Source organism: Barbus barbus (genome assembly GCF_936440315.1).
Source record: "Barbus barbus genome assembly, chromosome: 24".
Classification (NCBI taxonomy): domain Eukaryota; kingdom Metazoa; phylum Chordata; class Actinopteri; order Cypriniformes; family Cyprinidae; genus Barbus; species Barbus barbus.
In genome coordinates, this window is record NC_136752.1 from 1,943,686 (window position 1) to 1,963,808 (window position 20,123).

Here is a 20,123-nt window from a genome sequence, read left to right on the forward strand (position 1 = left end):
TCAGATTTTTTTGGAAGCATAAATATTTGAAGTGCTTTGTTGGGTCTCTACTCGGTCCTGAAGCAAAACTACTTGAGAATGAGTGATTTAACAATCTCTTCCTGCAGTTCTAGAGTCGAGCTGACCAACCCCAGATTGCTTGTAACCTACAACATCTGATGCGGTTTCTGATGGTAAGATGATGGCTAAAACAGAATTATGTGCAGGCAGCAGTTCTCCTGATCTCCTGAAATGATTTGTTTGAATAAAGTGAAACAAATGTGGGGATGAGATGCTCGGGAAGCACTGTGGGACCATAATAACGGCTGGAGAAGATGTGCTCTTCTTCGGCTCAGTGCACAGAGCTGTCAGATGTGATTGTGTGATCTGAGCTGAAGACACAGAGTGTGTGCCGTTCACTGTGCTACTATCCTCCTCCTCCTGAGTAATTGATGAGCAGTTAAAAGCATTCTGCCTGCTCTACACACACACACACACACACACACACACACACACAAAGACACACACTCAGCACAGAATGATAACTGGGTCATTTGTAAGAACGAGAACTTGCCCCATTTGTGTCCTTATGACTTATGACTGAAATAATTAACAAGATACTCAACTTAGTCATTTGATAGATTTAAGCCTGTTCAGTTTCATCAGCATCTGTATGTTTGCAGGAGTTAAATAGAACAAAAAATGCCACTCTACCCAAATGATGCATTGATTCAAATTAAAATATTGATTTCATGTCGGCATCGACTATCCTCTCACAATAAAGGCATAAAAAGTCCATAAATATAACTTTCAAAATATATGATTTCATGTTGTTCACAAATGTGAGTATTGTATTGTTCATGTTTATGCATACGTTCACCCTTATATTAGATCAAAAGAGAACTTTATTATAGTGATTAGTTTTTAAAGACAAGTAAGAAATTAAATTAAAAATAATTGTATATAATTATTTTATAATAATCATAATAATTTTTACTACTGTGTAGTGATTATGTGGTGAAATTAAGAGAAAAACTGAGTGATACTAACAGAATTTCAATGATATGACTTCCAAACCATCAGGGTTGAAATAATGTTGTGCTTTAAAATTAGTGAGTAAAAATCACTTTTCATACTTAACACTTTCTTTCAAGTTTTTGTGCATTTGGCTTGTTAACAAAGACTGCATGCATTGATAAACAAACAAAAAAAACCCTTATAGAACGTCTTTGTAAAATGATGTCCTGTCCATAGATAAATATGCTCTCTTTCAGGGGAAGTCGCAGCAGGAGCATAGCATACAAACATGAATTCAAAGATGGGAATTTACCAGTAGTCATAACCTTCATCCCAGTTGTCAAAGTGCACCAGGAATCGACTATCCACCATGTCTGTAATCGTGGCCACGCAGATGAACGAGGGATTCTTCTTATCGATGGCCTCTAGCTTCATACCAACCCTAAACCCTGACGGCGTCACGGTCTGAAAAACACAGCACATCCATTCAGTCTGATTAACTCGCTCCTGAATTACTATATCAACCAATGATATCTTAGCATTTCATAATGCAATAAAATCCTGATGCTAAAATCAAGTCAAATCTGTTTCACTTGTCTCTATGTCCTACTACTGCTAAGTGTTAAAACAGGTTAAATGTGCTGTGGACGTCCTTGGTCTAGTTTAAGTGCTTCATTATTTGAAGTGAAACAGTGTCATCTAGAGGAAAATGGGACACATTTCTATGGCTTCATCTGGGGTCATGTGATGCTCTCTCTCACCATGTTCTGGTTCTGAAACAGGGCTTTGGGTGCCGTCTGTATTTTACTTAGTTTGATGTAGGAGGACCAGCTAAACTCTTCATCCTTCATCCCTACAGGAACACAGAAACCATACGGGCCACGTGAGCACATGATGCTACATTAGTAATGAAAGTGAAAAAACATAGTAATATTTTACAACCAAAACTAGAATTTGGCTGCTTGAATTGAATTCTGGGTGTTCTGTGAAAGACTAGTATCTCTTGCCTTTCGGTGGATGCAACTTGTGTCCGGTTTTCTCACACCATCCCACTGGGTGAATGTCAGGAGAGTTGGAATTTACCCAGAAGTCATAGCAGTCTGAATACTTATCAAAATGCAGTCTGATTCGATGTCCTAACACCTGCAAATATGCAAGAGTCAGCCACAAGATGGACACAAGTGATCATATAAAGTAACATAACAGTAAAATATCACATTACAACTCATGTTCAGATAATATTAGTGTTTTGGTTGTTACCTCAGCGATGGTAAGGACGCAGTACATGGACGGGTGTTCAGGGTCGATACCCTCCAGTCTCATGCCAACCCTGAAGCCATTCTTACACTGCGGAAATGACTGATACTGCACACACACACACACACACACACGTTTGTTTCTGTGAATTGTAGGGACTTTCTATAGACTTCTATTAGTTTCATACTGACAAAATTCTATTTGTTATCCCCTGACCCAACCCTAACCCTAAACCTACCCCTTACAGAAAACCTGTTTGCATTCTTACACTTTCAGATAAACATCATTTACAATTTTTAATATATTTTTTCCATCGTGGGCACTGCAGGCCAGTCCACACAATGTCAAACACACACACACACCAGTTATACACTCCTTACCCAGTGTATAAATTGAAGGGAACAAAATGCGTCAATATGGTCTCTAAATGTATATGTCTAGTGAGTAGACAATGATGTGTATTAGCAACAATTCAAAGTTTTGAAATACAAGTCTCAATCGATCTTCATTCATTTTTAATTCATTTTAGAGAGAAAAAGAAACGTATGGCTTACACAGTTCAGTTCTCAACCGCTAGAATACAGAAACAACTTTTACTCAACCCTCTGTACACATTGCAAAAAAGTGCTGTTCCTCAGTATTTGTGTCTTGTCTTCCAGTGCGAATGTCTAAAGATTCTTAAATTAAGATACATTTACTGGAGAAAAAAATGAGATAAGCAGTCTTGCTTTCTGTGAAACTGATCAAAACAAAGTGTGTTTATGAATAAAACAAGAACAGATATCTGCCAATTGGCTCAGAAAAATCAGCTTAATTCAAAGGGAAAACTAGTGTTCATTCCCCCATGGCAGATATTTGTTCATGTTTTAAACATAAACCCACTTCATTTTCTTAAATTTTTCAGAAAACAAGACTTCATGGGCCAGATTTAATAAACAGGGCAAATTAGCGTGAGAGTGCAATCCTATAAAAGTGCCGGCGGGAGTGGGAAGTAATCTACTGACAATGCGAGTAATCTACCAACAACACAGGCACAAAACTATTTTTTGGCCACAGAAGTCCTTAAAATCCACAGAAACCCTATTTAAAAAAGAAGAAATTGAAATCTCACAGTTCCCTTTCAGTCGGTCACGTTCGACGCATGTCGGAACTGACCGACAAATTGGGGATCACTTTGGGAGACCAATCTACTTCGAGTGTAAGAAAACAAGCCAATGCACATTGGCATGCGATAATTGCAACAGCTGCTCTGCGCTACAGCACAAGTATTTAATGAGCAGCAGGTGCGTCGCATATTTGCTTTTTGCTTCGGAGCCGAACACATGTGCTGTTCCTGTTCGTGGGTTTCCTTCTTCGGAAGTGGAAGACGAGCTGCTCATTTGGGAAGGAGCCTCTGCGTGTCTGGTGCGGGTGTGACGGCGCTGGCCGTGTTGGTCGCGATCTCATGAGAGAGCAAAAACAGCTGTTCTCACAGCTCGTGGAGAGGGCGCCTTCAGCAAGATTGTTGTGTATACAGCTGAGAGCTGCGTCTTCAACGAGTGTGAGTGCTCAACACAGGCTTTCACTTTTGTACTGTTGTGTAGCCGCAGCCATTTCTCTGTGCGTTTCAGCACCAGTAGAGAGCAAATTTCTAAAAGAGCACACACGGTTTGACCCTGTGTCTTTTTCAAGATGTCATTCAGACCGTGTGCTACTGAATGCGGTCGCTACCTGCCCCCCGGTGATGGTCATGATTACTGCCTCACGTGTTTGGGCCTCGCACACGCTGAGGTGGCACTCATGGATGGTACATGTTCTGACTGCAGGAACATGACCATCTCAGTGTTAAGGTCGAGACTCCAGTATCTAGAGGAGACTGGAGTCCCTTCGTATATTCCCCGATCTAGTCCTTCTCCTGGGCCAGCTCAGAAGACGCTTACTTCGGCTAATAACCTAGGTGACCTGAGGGTTACAGTGAGGAATACCCCGCCGAGTCAACCTCCTCGGGCTCCTTACTCCTCCAGTGGAGTTGCCAAGAAGGCGTGCTGATCCGCCTCGTACAGTACCAGTCGTCACTTTTGGGGCTCCCCCGGAGGACCAGATGTTGATCGCTGCGTCATAGGGTAAGCGTATGTCCTCCGGGGATGAAGATTCGGCTGTGCTGCCCACTTCGGGTGTGGCAGCGTTGCCCGAGTCCGGCCCAGAGATGGCTGCTATGCTTTCCCGGGCCGCTGCGAGCGTCGGGCTTGAGTGGAACCCTCCACCGTGTCCTGAGCCCTCACGGCTGGACGATTGGTTTCTTGGGGTGGCCCGTGCTGGTTCTCAGCGCTCCGCCCCAGTACCTTTCTTTCCGGGAGTGCATGAGGAAGTGACTAAATCATGGAAGGCACCTTTTTCTGCCCTTTTTTTCCCTCACTACCCTCGATGGCAGGGCGGCTAAGGGGTACGTGGAGCTCCCCACAGTGGAGCGGTCTGTGGCGATGCAACTGTGTCCCAACTGTGTCCCTCTTGGCGGGGTAATCCGCGTCTCCCCTCCCGAGCGTTTAAGTTCTCGTCCTCTCTGGCGGGCAAGGCTTACACAGCTTGTGGAGAAGCCGCTTCCGCCCTGCATGCACCAGGTAGTGAGCCTGCAAGCGCTGCCCTCGGAGGAGGCAGACCCAGCCCTAAGCTTTTCTGTGTCCCGTCCGCGCTCTGTGGCTGTACGTGGACAGAACACAAAGCTTCAGGACCTCAAACCAGCTCTTTGTCTATTATGGAGGCCAGCAGAAGGGAAAGGCTGTCTCCAAGCAGAAGTTAGCCCACTGGATAGTGGATGCTATTGTCTTGGCGTACCAATCCCAAGACGTACCTTGCCCGTTTGGGTTGCGAGCACACTCAACTAGAGGTGTTGCTTCCTCCTGGGCGCTGGCTCAAGGCACCTCGCTGACAGATATTTCTAGAGCTGCTGGCTGGGCGACACCTAATACGTTTGCTAGATTCTATAGCCTTCATGTAGAGCTGGTATCTTCCTGTGTACTCACCCCCAGGGGCCAGTAGTGCGAAGGATCCATTCTAAGTGTCGGCTTGCAACGCCATTCCCGCCCGCGGGGCTGGATATGTGCTTCTTTTGCTCCAGTAGAGATCCCCAGGTATGGCTAACTCTGTAAATTCCTCCGTCACCCCCCGGCAGTCAGGCCTTCACTCGTTATATTGTGGAACCTGTGTTAGGCTGGGTGTCCATATGTGCGGTCCCGGCAGTGACCCCATATGCGTATTCCTCCACAGAAGGCTACCCAGTCCAGCTAGCCCGTGTCTTTCCCTCGACAGAGCCCGCTCTGTCATCTCTGCTGGTGTTCTTCCCCACCTAGAACTAGGCTGGAACCACCCCAGGGACTTCCATATGTTGTACTACCCTCTTGGCTAGTCCATATGAGTAACCACCACAGTTACCTTCCTATGGGCAGGATGTGGCTTCCGTAGCGTCCCCTTCCCATCTAGGGCACGCTTTCCCAGAGTCACACTGAGTGGGTCTTGCGGAACAGCAGTGACTGACCTTCTCTGCTTAGAGCCCTGACTCCCGCTCCGACAAGTTGGGGGCGGTCCAGGAGTCTCAAACAGAGCGCTGGAAGGGCCAGCGACTGTGGCGTGTTGGTAGATATCCACAATTCGACGGTCCGTTCCGACGTATGTCGAACGTGACTGACTGAAAGGGAACGTCTCGGTTACGTATGTAACCCTCGTTCCCTGAAGGAGAGAACGGAGATATACGTCCCGCCGCCATAGCCGTTGTACCTCCGCTGTACGGCCGAGTCATTAGCTCGGCTCCTCAGCGGAAAAGCAAATATGCGACGCACCTGCTGCTCATTAAATACTCCCGCTGTAGTGCAGAGCAGCTGTTGCAATTATCGCATGCCAATGTGCATTGGCTTGTTTTCTTACACTCGAAGTAGATTGTTCTCCCAAAGTGATTCCCAGTTATTCAGTCAGTTCTGACGTACATCTCTGTTCCCTCCTTCAGGGAACGAGGGTTACATACATAACCGAGATGTTTTTTTATGTTACAGCCAATAACCAATATGATGTATCATATGATATATCAGCAAGGCAGAAAAATCGCCAATAATTGGTCATTATGATAGCATGTATACATATATTTTTTCATAAATATAGTCTGTTTTAGTAACGCAGCTTTCATACAGTGTTTTTGTAGCTTTTTGCTGGCAATCTGTATTTGTAAATCTGTATTGACAAAAGCCATTGTCAGCCAATAATATTAACATCATAATAATAATATAGTTACAGTGGCTCTTTCTTTAAGTTATATGGCAGCACTGTCTTGTGTGAGTCATTGAATCATTCACTCAACCAATTTGTTCAAAATCGCTGATCATTCAGGAACACACAGATGTGCAACAAGCTGAAATAGATACAGCAACAAGAATATCTGTAATTATGTGGAAAGATACATTTAACTGTTATTCAGCCTTGCAGATATACACAGATGGATGTTAGGATCCAGATACTTCAAGTATTGTTAATATTAGACAGTGTTTCCCATGAATTATTCTCATCTGTCCTGCCACAGTTTCATAATGGATCGAAAATATATTTACACTTCTCATAAATGAATTTTTAACACAATTAATGCGCACACCACACCCAGACTAAGTATTAAATTTTTTTATTACATTTCATACAATTAATTGATGACCAAAATGATGAAGGTCAACAGCTCACTGTGTGATGTAGCCTATAGAATGCAGTTATATGCCTCTAAAATTCAAGACATTGGGGCAAAACACCCCTGTAGGAGTTTTTAGTCTCATATTTATATCATACAATTTACTTAATGCAATACTAGCAATGAGCGCAATGTGTTCTGAATAGCACGAGTGCAAATGTGGCGTTGATTTTACACAACAGTTCAATAAATAAGTTACTATTGTTATATTTTAGACACAATATTGTGTTTTTTCTAACTTTTGCCAATGAAAATATTACCCATAAAGCCACAGCAGAACTGTTGTGTGTTTCCAAGTAACAAACAGTGATGTTTCGCTTCTAAAGGAATCCACCTTTTGAATGAAACTTCAAAGGCCCATTCATAAAGAGAGTCATTCACTTCATTCCTGAACGAATCAGCTGTTTGAACAAATCAAATTAATGAATTACTCAGCGACTTCCTCATTAATCAAAACCCAACCGCCACCTGCTGGCAGTTTCTTAATTAAAGTATTATTCTGTTTAAAAAAAAACATATTTCCATATCAATTACAAAAAAGAAAACAAACAATCAAAAACATTAAAAGGATAGTTCACCCAAAAATGTAAATTCTATCAAAATTTCCTCCTCACTCCTATCTCATTTCTTACCTGTATGGCTTTCTTTCTTTTGCAAATCATAAAAGACGATATTTAGTGTTGGTAACCAAACTGTTTTGGAGCTGCAGTAAATGGTCTGCAAATATTTACAAATATCAGTTCAGATGCAGCTTCGGAAATAAATTCAAGGCTATTGTTGCCTACAGTGTTCATTTTGACAGCAAATTTTGATTTAGTTTTAGTCAGTCTTTTGACTAAAATGCCATTTAGTTTTAGTCATATTTTAGTCATCTGAATTGTTTTAGTCTAGTTTTAGTCGACTAAGGCCCGGTTTCACAAACGGGGCTTAGCTTAAACCAGGACTAGGCCTTTTACAGAAATGCCTTAGAAGAAAACATTAAGGTGTGCATCTGGTGTGCATCTTGACACAGAACAATGACACTGACATATTTTAAGATATGTCAGAGCAAAATATTTTCAGTTGAGACAGCTCAAACATGCATTTTAGTCTGGGACTAGCTTAAGCCTTGTCTGTGAAACCGGGGGTAAATATCATAAGATTTTAGTACACTAAATCTACAGTAAATTTAGTCGGCTAAAATCGAATGGGTTTAGTTACAGTGTAATGCATTCATTAAGCAGTTCTCTAAAATTATCAAACTCGTTGTACAGGTTTGATATTAAGGTTTTATCATGAGAGACACCGATTTAAATGCAGTGACATGCAACATGCCTTTATATTAAAATTAAATGAAACCACTTCTCATTTCAATGAAATACCAATGGCTATATAGGCTAATTATGCATTCTTTATAACAACTTGTCTACCACATTCTTCATTCTTTCAAGCAGACATATTTATTTATATAAATTAATTTAGATTAATCTTTTATTAGGTCTACTAAAGTGATTTAGTCAAGAGCAGCGAGAGATTTTTGTCTGTCTTTCTTTGTTGCTTGATGAACATATTTCCCACAGACAATAGGAACTAAATTAGGCTGCTGTCCCTTTAAAACCGAATGCTCGGATGCAATGTACTGACACACGTCCGATGTTCTCCCAACTGTTTACGTTCACCTAAGACGTAACCGAGTGTGTTTATGTTAATTACCATCAAAACTGACAATCCGACATCATTTTGTGTGTACTTCTCCGTTCATGAGGCGCGTGAGAGCAGGCTAATCGCTGGAGAGGCGGTGCTTCAGTGTGTGCACTCGTAAACGGGACCAAATTGAGTTCTCTTTTGCATTGTCAAATTTATCCATGTGTCTGCTCTTCTCTTACTCCCAGATATTGACATTTTTGAACATTTTATGAGACGTGCAGCAAATGTATGCCGAATAGATCAATAGGCTGTTACAGTTCATATGTACACATCTAACCTCCAAACAACGCAGCAGATTCATTCTGAATAAATCTCTTCCCAAATTGTCCCTCCCTACCATTTTTGTGTTGTTTTTATTCGTTGACTAAAATATCAATAGATTTGTGTCATAGTTTTTGTCATTCAAAACGAGTTTTCGTTTCGTTCTCGTCTCGGTTTCGTCTTTAAAAAAACGTCATTGACTAATTATTTGCCTACAAGTTTGTGTGTAAAAATTTCCGTGTTGAATCAAATAAAATACTTATTTCTAAAGCTTATTTTTATAATGTCTGTTTGATCCTTTTCCAATTTAACACAATAATGACATTAAATGATCTTTTGGGGGTAATTTCTCAGCCAAATTTTATACGTACTTAATTAGATTAAAATTTTGAATCGCTTGACAGCCCTAAAAAATACAATAAACAAAACCTCTACGCTAGTGCATCACTAGATACTCATGTATGTATGTAAGTGGAATCAAAGGTTGTGTTCTTTCATAACAGTGTCAGTGAACGCTAGCATGTGTTGTCTCACCTCTTTGAAGAGTTTACTGGGGGCAGCGACGGCTCTCTCCTGCTCCAGGTACGAGGCCCAACACCACGCCTTCTTCTTGCCTCCGTACGGAACCGCTGCATCATGGGAAACAGTCACAGGTGTCATGGAGTGTCAGACAGGTGTCACAGCCATCTGCTGCTCATAAATGAGTGTGTGTGTGTGTGTGTCTCACTGTATCTGAGCAGTGCTGCGTCTCCTCTGCGTTTCCTGCGGCCTCTCGTCGCCCCACGTGCCGGTCGCCTGCTCTCTTTCTCTTCCTGTTTTACATACACACACACAAACACACACACACACACACGTGCATCAAAACAGGAATCTAATGTAAAATGTGACCCTGGAGCACAAAACCAGTCTTAAAGGAACACTCCACTTTTTTTGGAAATAGGCTCATTTTATACAACTCCCCAAGAGTTAAACAGTTGAGTTTTACCGTTTTTGAATCCATTCGGTAGCACTTTTAGTTTAGCTTAGCATAGATCATTGAATCGGATTAGACCATAAGCATTTGGTCATCAAAAATGACCTGAAAGTAGTCCCCAGCTATATCATAGGCTACTGAGCTGCTGGGGACTACTTTCAGGCGCTGCGTAATATCATTGCGCCTGCTGCACTCGTGGTACAGCAGCAAAGTTCCTTGATTATTACGCCGGAATGAGAGTATAGTTCCTAGCCATATCAGCCTAGAAAATCGCAACTTTTCATTTTCCGTCGGTCTTAGTACACGATGTAACTGCAGAAGAGTCAATCTTTAAATAGGAAAATTATCGAAACTCTTTAATTATTTTTGAGGGAGATGCTAATGGTCTTATCAGATTCCATGATCTATGCTAAGCTAAGCTAAAAGTGCTACTGCCAGACCCGGAGATCGGCTGAATGGATTCAAAAACGGTAAAACTCAACTGTTTAACTCTTGGGGAGTTGTAAAATGAGCCTATTTCCCAAAAAAGTGGAGTGTTCCTTTAAGTCGCTGGGGTATATTTGTAGCAATAGCCAAAAATACATTGTCAGGTCAAATCACCTTTATTTATAACGCTTTTAACAATACAGATTGTGTCAAAGCACTTAACAGTATCAAACTGGAGGATAGAGTGTCAGTAATGTATAAAAATAAGATTAAACACTCAATTTTCAGTTAAAGGCATTTCATTATTGAGTTCAGAGATCTCATTGTCTAGCTCAGTTTAGTTTAAATAGTGTCTGTGAAATCAAATTGACGATAATCGCTAGAAATCAAGTGTCCCCAACTGAGCAAGCCAGATTGCATTGCACATTGTATGGGACAAAATTATCAATTTTTCTTTTATGTCAAAAATCATTAGGATATTAAATAAAGATATTTAGTAAATTTCCTACTGTAAATATATCAAAACTTCATTTTTGATTAGTAAAATGCATTGCTGAGAACTTCATTTGAAGTTAGGGTTAGGGTCATTGAACAACTTTAAAGGTGATTTTCTCAATATTTAGATTTTTTTGCTCCCTCAGATTCCAGATTTTCAAATAGTTGTATCTCAGACAAATATTGTCCTATCATAACAAACCATACATCAATGGAAAGATGATTTACTCAGCTTTCAGATGATGAAGAAATCTCAATTTCGAAAAATTTACACTTAAGACTGCTTTTGTGGTCCAGGGTCAGAAAACTGCAGTGGCTTCCAGAACAGAAACATACAGTTTATCCTGACATCTTTTTCATATGAGATCTACTCTATGAGATCAGTTTGTGTGTGATCTCATCTGTCAGAAAGCAAACACATGATCTCGTGTAATCAGCTCCGAGAGTCTCTGACTAGGGTTGGGTATCGTTTGCATTTCATCAATTCCAATTCTGCTTATCGATTCCCAGTTTCGATTCCAATGTGATTAAAAAAAAAAAAGTCTATTTTTGCAAAACATTTAAATGCGGCTGAATACCATGAACAAAAATCAGCCAGCTACATAAAAACTGAACTCGATTAAGAGCTGTTAAGAGCAAAATAGAGCTGCACGACTGGATAAATTGAGACTTTTTATTTATTTATTTTTAAATGGAGGTTGTAGTTCTCTCACAATTCTGCAGAAAAAAACATTAGACAAGTAAACAAAATCTCATGGAATTTATGAATGTAATGATTCAATGATTCACTTGTGTCATTACTGGATGAATCTCTTGAACAAATGATTCAAAGACAAATACATTTTTAATAGCCCCTTTTCACCACCTGTCTTTCCCACACATCACTGCTCCATAAAACTGGCCAGAGGAATCTGAAAACAAAAGATGAAGAGTAAAAGTAAGTAGACTGACATAGTCTTCATCGTCCTCCTCGGCGATCTCCATCGAGCTGTCCATGTCTTCAGCGAGTCTCTCGGTCAGACGGGATCTCTTCTTCCCGAGTGCCTCTCCGTTTGTTCTGGAGCCTTCTCTCTTCAGCTCTCTGCACCATAACAAGACATTATACTCTTATTTACATGCTGTGACAATGAGATTCTGTTACAACATCAGCCTGATATAGAAATGCCATTTTAAAGATTCTTTATAGAATCTTGTTACTGTATAGAGCAACTATAGTTTGAAAGACAATATAACATGTGATCAGGAACAAGTCCTGTAGTTATCAATTATAGGAAAACAATGTGTTTATGGTGTTTATGTCACACAGAGTTGTCTGTTTTAATGAAGTCACTCTCTTTCTCTCTTTCTGGGTTAGCATGGCACAGGTTAAGTCTGTGTGAGACAGGAAGACCCCTTTCACAACATCCTGTGGCCTCTTAACAGTATAGAAGTGTTCTGATTGTTTGCCAGCAACTGCACCGCCAGCCTCACCACAAATGTGATTAATATCTACATTTAGTCATTTTTGTGTTAGTAAAAAAAATTATATTGTTACTTAAATTTTCTGTATATTATAAATCTATGACAACTATTAATTCATGAACACACTTTTGCTAGTAAACATCACATCATGTGCAAAACATTACTGATTTATGCATCGTTTTCAATCCCTTCTTAAAGGGGTCATATGATGCGATTTCAAGTTTTTCTTTCTCTTTGGAGTGTTTCAAGCTGTTTGTGCATCTAGATAAGATCCCTGAAGTTGCAAAGACTAAAGTCTCAAAACCAAAGAGATATTCTTTATAAAAGTTAAGACTCTGCCACGTCTCCCTAAAACGACTCGTTCAAACACACCCCACATGTCTACGTCACAATGTGGGAAGATTTTCATAACACCGCCCAAACATAAACGCAAAGAAAGAAGGCGAAACTATTATGTAGTATTGTTGTTGCTGCTGCCTGGCGCCATGTCCTTGTGAAAGCAAAACTACTTTGGGCAACTACAAATCAGTGGTTAAGTTGTGTTTACAACACTGTTCCAGGGCAGTACAACGCAAATATTAGAGTGTGTGCAGCACATTTCACGGAGGACTATTTCCTGAACTTGTTTACGCGGCGCGATGATACGCAATGCATAAAAACACCGTACAAGTCATTATAATCAGTAATTATGTCCCCACTGGATGCAACAAATGCCTCGTTTGTAATGGCTTTTATTGTTTTTGTGTGGTTGCGCTGTGAAACGCCATCACAATACAGTGAGGGACGTAACATTTCTGTCTCACACTTGAGGTATTCAGCCAATCACAATGCACTGGATAGCTGGCCAATCAGAGCACGCCTCGCTTCTCAGAACGATGAGCTTTGTAAACATCGACACGTTTCAGAAAGGCAGGGCTTAGAATAGCAACAATAATGTACAGTATGAGGAAAATAATGTGTTTTTTTACTTTAAACCACATAAACATATTGCAATACACCAAATACACAAAATAATGTTCTTTTTATCAACATCATATGACCCCTTTAATTATACTAGAGGTAAACAAAATTTAGTTTTAAAAGATAGAAGTTATATTCAGGGGTACACATTAGAGATTGGCCGATATATCGATTTACCAATATTTTCCCGATATTTAAGCATTTTACCATGATCGGATATCGGTTTTATAATATCGGATTCACTAAATGCCGCCATCTTGTGGGTGTTTTGAGAATTGCGCGCAGGATCGCCATTGCAGAGTGTCAGAGGGGAGACGAGACAACAACAACGGCATGGAGGTACTTGATTTGCTGTAGTTAGTAAACTTTATTTAACATAACAGCCATTAATGCACAAATTAGATGCATTACATAAATGCCTGTTATGTAGTTTATGCAGCTTGAGTATAGTTCTGTGTAAATGCATAGATAAACCGCACTGTCAGCGCAGGTATTTCACAATCTAGAAGGACAAAAACTATTAATAATTCTGATATAACATTCCAGTTGAGAAATGCAACAAAATATGATAATGTTATATTCCAATATTCCAGAGAATATTATTTAGTGAATTAACATTATCCAGTGAATTATTCTATCAAGGCCTATTAAACAGCTTATAAACCTACAGTTTAAAATAAAGTTGATATGACTCCTGTCCTTTATTTATTTTCTCCATTTGAAAACATTACACTTTCTACATTTATTTTGCTAATTGTTAATATTTGTGTTGTTGCTGCTGATGCTTTTTATAAATAAAATGTTTTTTTTATTGTTGTAATATGAAGATTAAATTTAACATGAAAGACTGATAATTTTCAACACTTAAAAAAAAAAGACGACTGAAAAGAGGAAAAACCAAAGTGAAGTATGTTCTTACATCACTCAGTCATTTATTTACTTCATAACAGTAAATAAATATTGGTTCTGCATATCGGTTATCGGGCACATAAACATGCAAATAATTGGTATCGGTAATAAAAAAATCTATATCGGTCGATCACTAGCACACATAAGTTTTTCAGCCTGGTTCTCACAAGAGCACCTGGAGATTTGGTTTGGTCCTCACACTGCACATAGTGTGACCCATTAAATATAACTATATATAAAAAGATGAATTAATAATAGTGATATAGCACTTTATTCATTCAGTTTTTAAATAAAATAATAAACAAACAAAATAATGATATGTGATAATTAAAATAAAAAAGGGAGTATTAAATAAAAATACACTTATTTTATAGTAAACTTAAAAATAAAATGATAATATTCACTTTTTTCAATATGAATTTTTAGCATTTTCAAACTTAAAATCAGCAAGATTTTATTTTGGCGGGTTGCCGGCAAGTATATGCGCTGGAGCGCTGCTGAACGAAGAGCGAATGAAAGGTTACAGTTTAGCATTGTGCTTTGAAAACGGCAGCGGATAGCCTAGATTTATGCTTTCAGTTTAAATAGAAATCTCATACAGTATTACACTTTGTCGATCTAAAATGCTAATTGTACATTGACAGCTGTCCACCATGTCAGTATGCACATGAGCGGTCTGAACTTATTTACACAGTGCAATTTTTATTTTGGTTGCGCATGCACACCTGTGTACCACTTATGTGCATCCCTGGTTATAAGACAGAAAGGAGCATTATGAATGGCAGGCAGGAAGTTCAGCCGATTATAGCATAAATGGTATCAATGTTCAAGGCATCCACTGAATCTATCAAAACCTATCATGGCACTAGACAAAATTAATCAAAAGTTATTAGATCTTTAATTTCATTATCATTTTGGCCACAAGGTGGTGCTGCAATTGAACTTTTTAAAGTTCTTCAGGGCATGGTGCCAAAGACACATAGCAAATTTTGTAACGATAAGCAATGCATGCATAAATCATAGCAATTTTTTCAAAATTCAAAATGGCCGACATGGGAAAATTGGGTAGCATTCGACTCCATCGACTCATTGCTGCTCCAAATTTAAAGAGACCAGTCTTATAATTTTTGGACAAACCGTTCAGAAGTTATAAAAGCCATTTTTCATATCTACTGACCACTAGGTGGCACTGTGCTGAAACTCTGATGGACAGAATAGAATAGCAGTGAAGAGATATAGCCTCACGTCTACTTTGGTAAGCTCTTTGACAAATTCATTTGTGTGTTACTCAGATACAATTTGACTGATCAAATTCCATGGTTTTTAGTCGACATGGTCTGAAGATGACGTGGTTCAATTTTCACTAAATTAAACAAAGGGTGCTTCTCAAACGGAAGACTGCATCCTACAAAGGGTGCATATCTCGGCTGCCACGTCATCAAACGTCGCTGAAGGTCATCTCAATCGGAAGGATCCTTGGAAGACAGCCTTCATTTCGCATCCTTCATTCAGCTGAATTTGAAGGATGCATGGGATGTATCCTCCGCGACCTTCAATCACCCACAATCCTTTGTACCCATTCCATTTCATGAAAATAAACTGACGAAAAACAAGTCAGTACTGAGCTTGTCTGAATTTATTATGAAATCTAAGAAAAAAAAAAAATTTTTCAGACATGAAAGGATATGTTATCTTTTGTTTTGGTGTAAATTACTTACTAAATGCTAAACTGCCAATAATTTAAGCCACAGGGAGATTATAGATGGTTTTTCATTGTATTGCATTAATAGAAAGTCAAATAATATAAAGATTTGTAATAAATTTTTTTCCAAAACTAAGTTTTATTAGTGTTTTTGTGCCGTGACGGTGAGGGCGGGAACAAATGTGACGTAGCCACGCGCACTTACTAGACCGTCTTATTCTAGCGTTTATATGCCAATGAGGACTCTAGCCTACAAGACTCTGAAGGACTGAACTAGGAAGGACGCAGCCTTGGTAGGATCCAGCCTTCCATTTGAGAAACACCTACAGTCTACCAGGAGTGTGAAAAGTATTTTTTTTTATTTATTTTTTTTATCTAAATGGCAGAAAAAAATTTATGACGGAAAAAGATGTCATAGGGTGCATTCAGATCATCTTAAGGCATATAATTAGAAGACGTCTAGCCCTTACAGTTAAAAAGTTATTAGACAAACGCAAGTGCAAACTTGGACAAGTGGTGGCACTAGAGAATTTGAGTTGGAGACTCCAAATTTGGTGTGGTTTATGTTCAGACTGTCTGTGTGCCAAATTTCATAACTTTTTACCATACAGGTCTGTGGGATGCCATAGACTTCAGAGTGGAAGAAAAAGTAGAAGAACAATAACGGATACAATAGATGCCTACGCACCTTCAGTGCTTGTCCCCTAATTACTTAAACTCAATTATAGAGACGATTCAATTGGTCAGACTGAGTAAGGAACAAACGGATGTTATTATTAGCAATATGTAGCCAATATTACATTACATACTAAGCTGGCTCCGCGCATGGCAGCCATTGTGCTTAGCTCTCCAGTTGTTTTTGTGTTTCTGTTATATTTTCCTGTTTTTTGTTTGTCAAACACGATCAGTTTCACCAGGGATGAACTGCTGAACATTCGGCAGAACACACCACAAAATCTCCTACCAGATTTTGATTATTGTGATGTTTTGCTGAACATAGTAGTTGGCGGAGCTGCGGCGCTGTTCAGATGCTTCAGGACGCACAGACAGGGGAAGCGAGCTGGCGCGCTCGTGAAGCTCAGACAGCGCGGATTTCGAATGTCATTGCCTAGCATCCATCTGGTGAATCTCCGCTCTCTACCAAACAAAACGTACAAACTTCTTCTGCTTTCCCAGTTAAACAAGGACTTTTCAAACTCTGCTGCCCTGTGTTTCACGGAAACCTGGCTGAATGACGCCATCCCGGACAGCGCACTTCATCTGCAGAGCTTTCAGCTGTTTAGAGCAGACCGCGACGCAGAATCAATGGGGGGAAACGCGCAGCGATGGGTGGTGTACATATGTAACAGTGTTACGAGAAGATGTGCTGTTCAGATCTAGAAACGCTCTTCATTAACTGTAGGCCTTTCTACTCGCCGCGGGAGTTCTGCTCGTTCACTCTCGTGAGTGTCTACATTCCACTGCAAGCACATGTGAGCTCAGCTTTACAGAAACTCGTTGATCTGATCACAGACACAGAACAACAACACCCAGACTCAGTTTTAATCATTCTTGGGGACTTTAATAAAGCAAATCTCTCCCATGAACTGCCAAAATACAGACAGCATGTTACATGTCCCACCAGAGACAGTAATATATTGGATCATTGTTACACAGCAATAAAAAATGCATATCACTCTGTCCCACGGGCAGCTTTAGGACTCTCTGATCACTGTTTGGTTCATCTTATACCGACCTACAGGTAGAAACTGAAATCAGCTAAACCTGTATTAAGGACTGTAAAGAGATGGACTAATGAAGCAAAGCGGGATTTACACAGCCTGTTTCGACCTTACTGATTGGCAGAGATGGGAAGTAACAAAGTACAAATACTTCGTTACTGTACTTAAAGTTGATTTTTCTGGTATCTGTACTTTACTTCACTATTTATTTTCTGAATACTTTTTACTTTTACTCCCTACATATTTGCCCAAATATCTGTACTTTCTACTTCTTACATTTTCAAACCAGGCTCGTTACTTTAGTTTTGGTGGATCACCATTTGATATCAAATCTATAATACATCATGAATCGGTTAGTCTTGACTGGGAACGCAATTCGGCTCGCGTGTGCTCCGCGTCTCCGCTAAAAAGTTTCTATCGGTTTCTATTGGAGTAATCAATGCAAGAGACTCGAGAATGGAGTGGATCAGAGTAGAAAAACTACTGACTACATGACTTCAAGTGCAGGTCAGTTTCATTTGTAAATAGGCTGTAGTTTGTTTTTGTGTTTGTTTACTTAGTTAAGAATTAAACTGCTAGCAACTCTTAGCAGTAGCAGCCAGATGATTAATAATAGCCTACTGTATTAATAATACAGTATTAATAATACCGTATCATAGTACTGAGACTGCTCTCATTAGAGTTACAAATGACCTGCTTCTATCATCTGATCGTGGTTGTATCTCTTTATTAGTGCTACTGGATCTTAGCGCTGCGTTCAACACTATCGACCACAACATTCTTTTAAATAGACTAGAACACTTTGTTGGCATTAGTGGAAGCGCCTTAGCATGGTTCAAATCGTACTTATCTGACCGTCATCAGTTCGTAGCAGTGAATGAAGAGGTATCATATCGATCACAAGTGCAGTATGGAGCACCTCAAGGCTCAGTACTAGGGCAGTTACTTTTCACGCTTTACATGTTACCCTTGGGAGATATTATCAGTAGACATGGTGTTAGCTTTCACTGTTATGCTGATGATACTCAGCTCTATATTTCTTCACGGCCCGGTGAAACACACCAAATTGAGAAACTAATGGAATGCATAGTCGATATAAAAAAACTGGATGACGAGTAACTTCTTACTGCTAAATTCTGAAAAAACAGAGGTGTTAATTATCGGACCTAAAAACTCCACATGTAATAACCTAGAACACTATCTAACACTTGACGGCTGCTCTGTCAATTCTTCTTCATCAGTTAGGAACCTAGGTGTGCTGTTTGATAGCAATTTTTAATTTGAAAGCCACGTTTCTAGCATCTGTAAAACTGTGTTTTTCCATCTCAAACGTCCCAAACGTTATGCTCTCAACGTCAAATGCAGAAAAGCTCATTCATGCATTTATGACCACATGGTTAGACTATTGTAATGCTTTACTGGGTGGTTGTTCTGCACACTTGATCAACAAACTACAGTTGGTCCAAAATGCAGCAGCTAGAGTCCTTACTAGAACCAGGAAGAATGACCATATTAGCCCGGTTCTGTCAACACTGCACTGGCTTCCTATCAAACATTGAATAGATTTTAAAATCTTGTTAATTACTTATAGAGGCCTGAATGGCTTAGCTCCTCAGTACTTGAGCGAGCTCTTATCACATTATCGTCCTCCACGTCCACTGCGTTCTCAAAACTCTGGCCATTTGATAATACCTAGAATATCAAAATTGACTGCGGCAGATTCTTTTCCTATTTAGCACCCAAACTCAGGAACAATCTACCCAACACTGTTCGGGAGGCAAACACACACTGTCAGTTTAAATCTAGATTAAAGACACATTTCTTTAAATCTGGTTTACACAAAACACACTACTACACTTCTATTATTCAAATCCGTTAAAGGATTGTTAGGCTGCATTAATTAGATCAACCGGAACACTCCTCATAACACTCGATGAACTCGTTATATCATAAGAAGAATGGCATCTATGCTAATATTTGTCTGTTTCTTTCTTATTCTGTTTCTCAGTCCGTGTCCGGATCAGATGGTGGATCGGCACCAGGAGATGATGCCTTGATCGTTGGCGGAGGCCGGACACCTGGATGAGCCCCAGGGACATATCCCAAGTGAAGACCTTGACTTAAATACAATAAAACTAAAAATAAAACAAAATAACTAAAAATATAATAAAATACCTAACTACATAATACTATTATTGTTAGAAATTGCAACAATATAAAAATAGAAATATAATACATTTATATATTTATACATTTAACATTTTAATTAAAACAATAAGTAAACAATAATATCCTGGCCAGAGGAGAACTGGCCCCCGACTGAGCCTGGTTTCTCTCAAGGTTTTTTCTCCATTCTGTCACAGAGGGAGTTTTGGTTCCTTGCCGCTGTCGCCTCTGGCTTGCTCAGTTGGGTACACTTGATTTCTAGCGATTATTGTCAATTTTATTTCACAGATACTATTTAAACTAAACTGAGCTAGACAATGAGATCTCTGAATTCAATAATGAAATGCCTTTAACCGAAAATTGAGGTTTTAATCTTATTATTATACATTACTGACACTCTATCCTCCAATT

The 20,123-nt window shown here is 39.6% G+C and overlaps 1 protein-coding gene across 2 annotated transcripts in view; it reads right to left on the bottom strand.

The window, feature by feature from the left end:
* The window catches only part of LOC306843466 (lethal(3)malignant brain tumor-like protein 3), an 83,899-nt gene that overhangs the window by 42,021 nt on the left and 21,755 nt on the right, over nucleotides 1–20,123 (bottom strand). For both annotated transcript variants that reach the window (XM_079374988.1, XM_079374989.1), the window contains exons 5-11: nucleotides 11,745–11,874; nucleotides 9,627–9,711; nucleotides 9,434–9,528; nucleotides 2,257–2,361; nucleotides 2,004–2,139; nucleotides 1,758–1,849; nucleotides 1,310–1,461 (exon numbers count right to left, since the gene is read on the bottom strand). In XM_079374988.1, coding sequence (XP_079231114.1) covers nucleotides 1,310–1,461; nucleotides 1,758–1,849; nucleotides 2,004–2,139; nucleotides 2,257–2,361; nucleotides 9,434–9,528; nucleotides 9,627–9,711; nucleotides 11,745–11,874 — 795 coding nt within the window. The remainder of the gene's footprint in view (nucleotides 1–1,309; nucleotides 1,462–1,757; nucleotides 1,850–2,003; nucleotides 2,140–2,256; nucleotides 2,362–9,433; nucleotides 9,529–9,626; nucleotides 9,712–11,744; nucleotides 11,875–20,123) is intronic.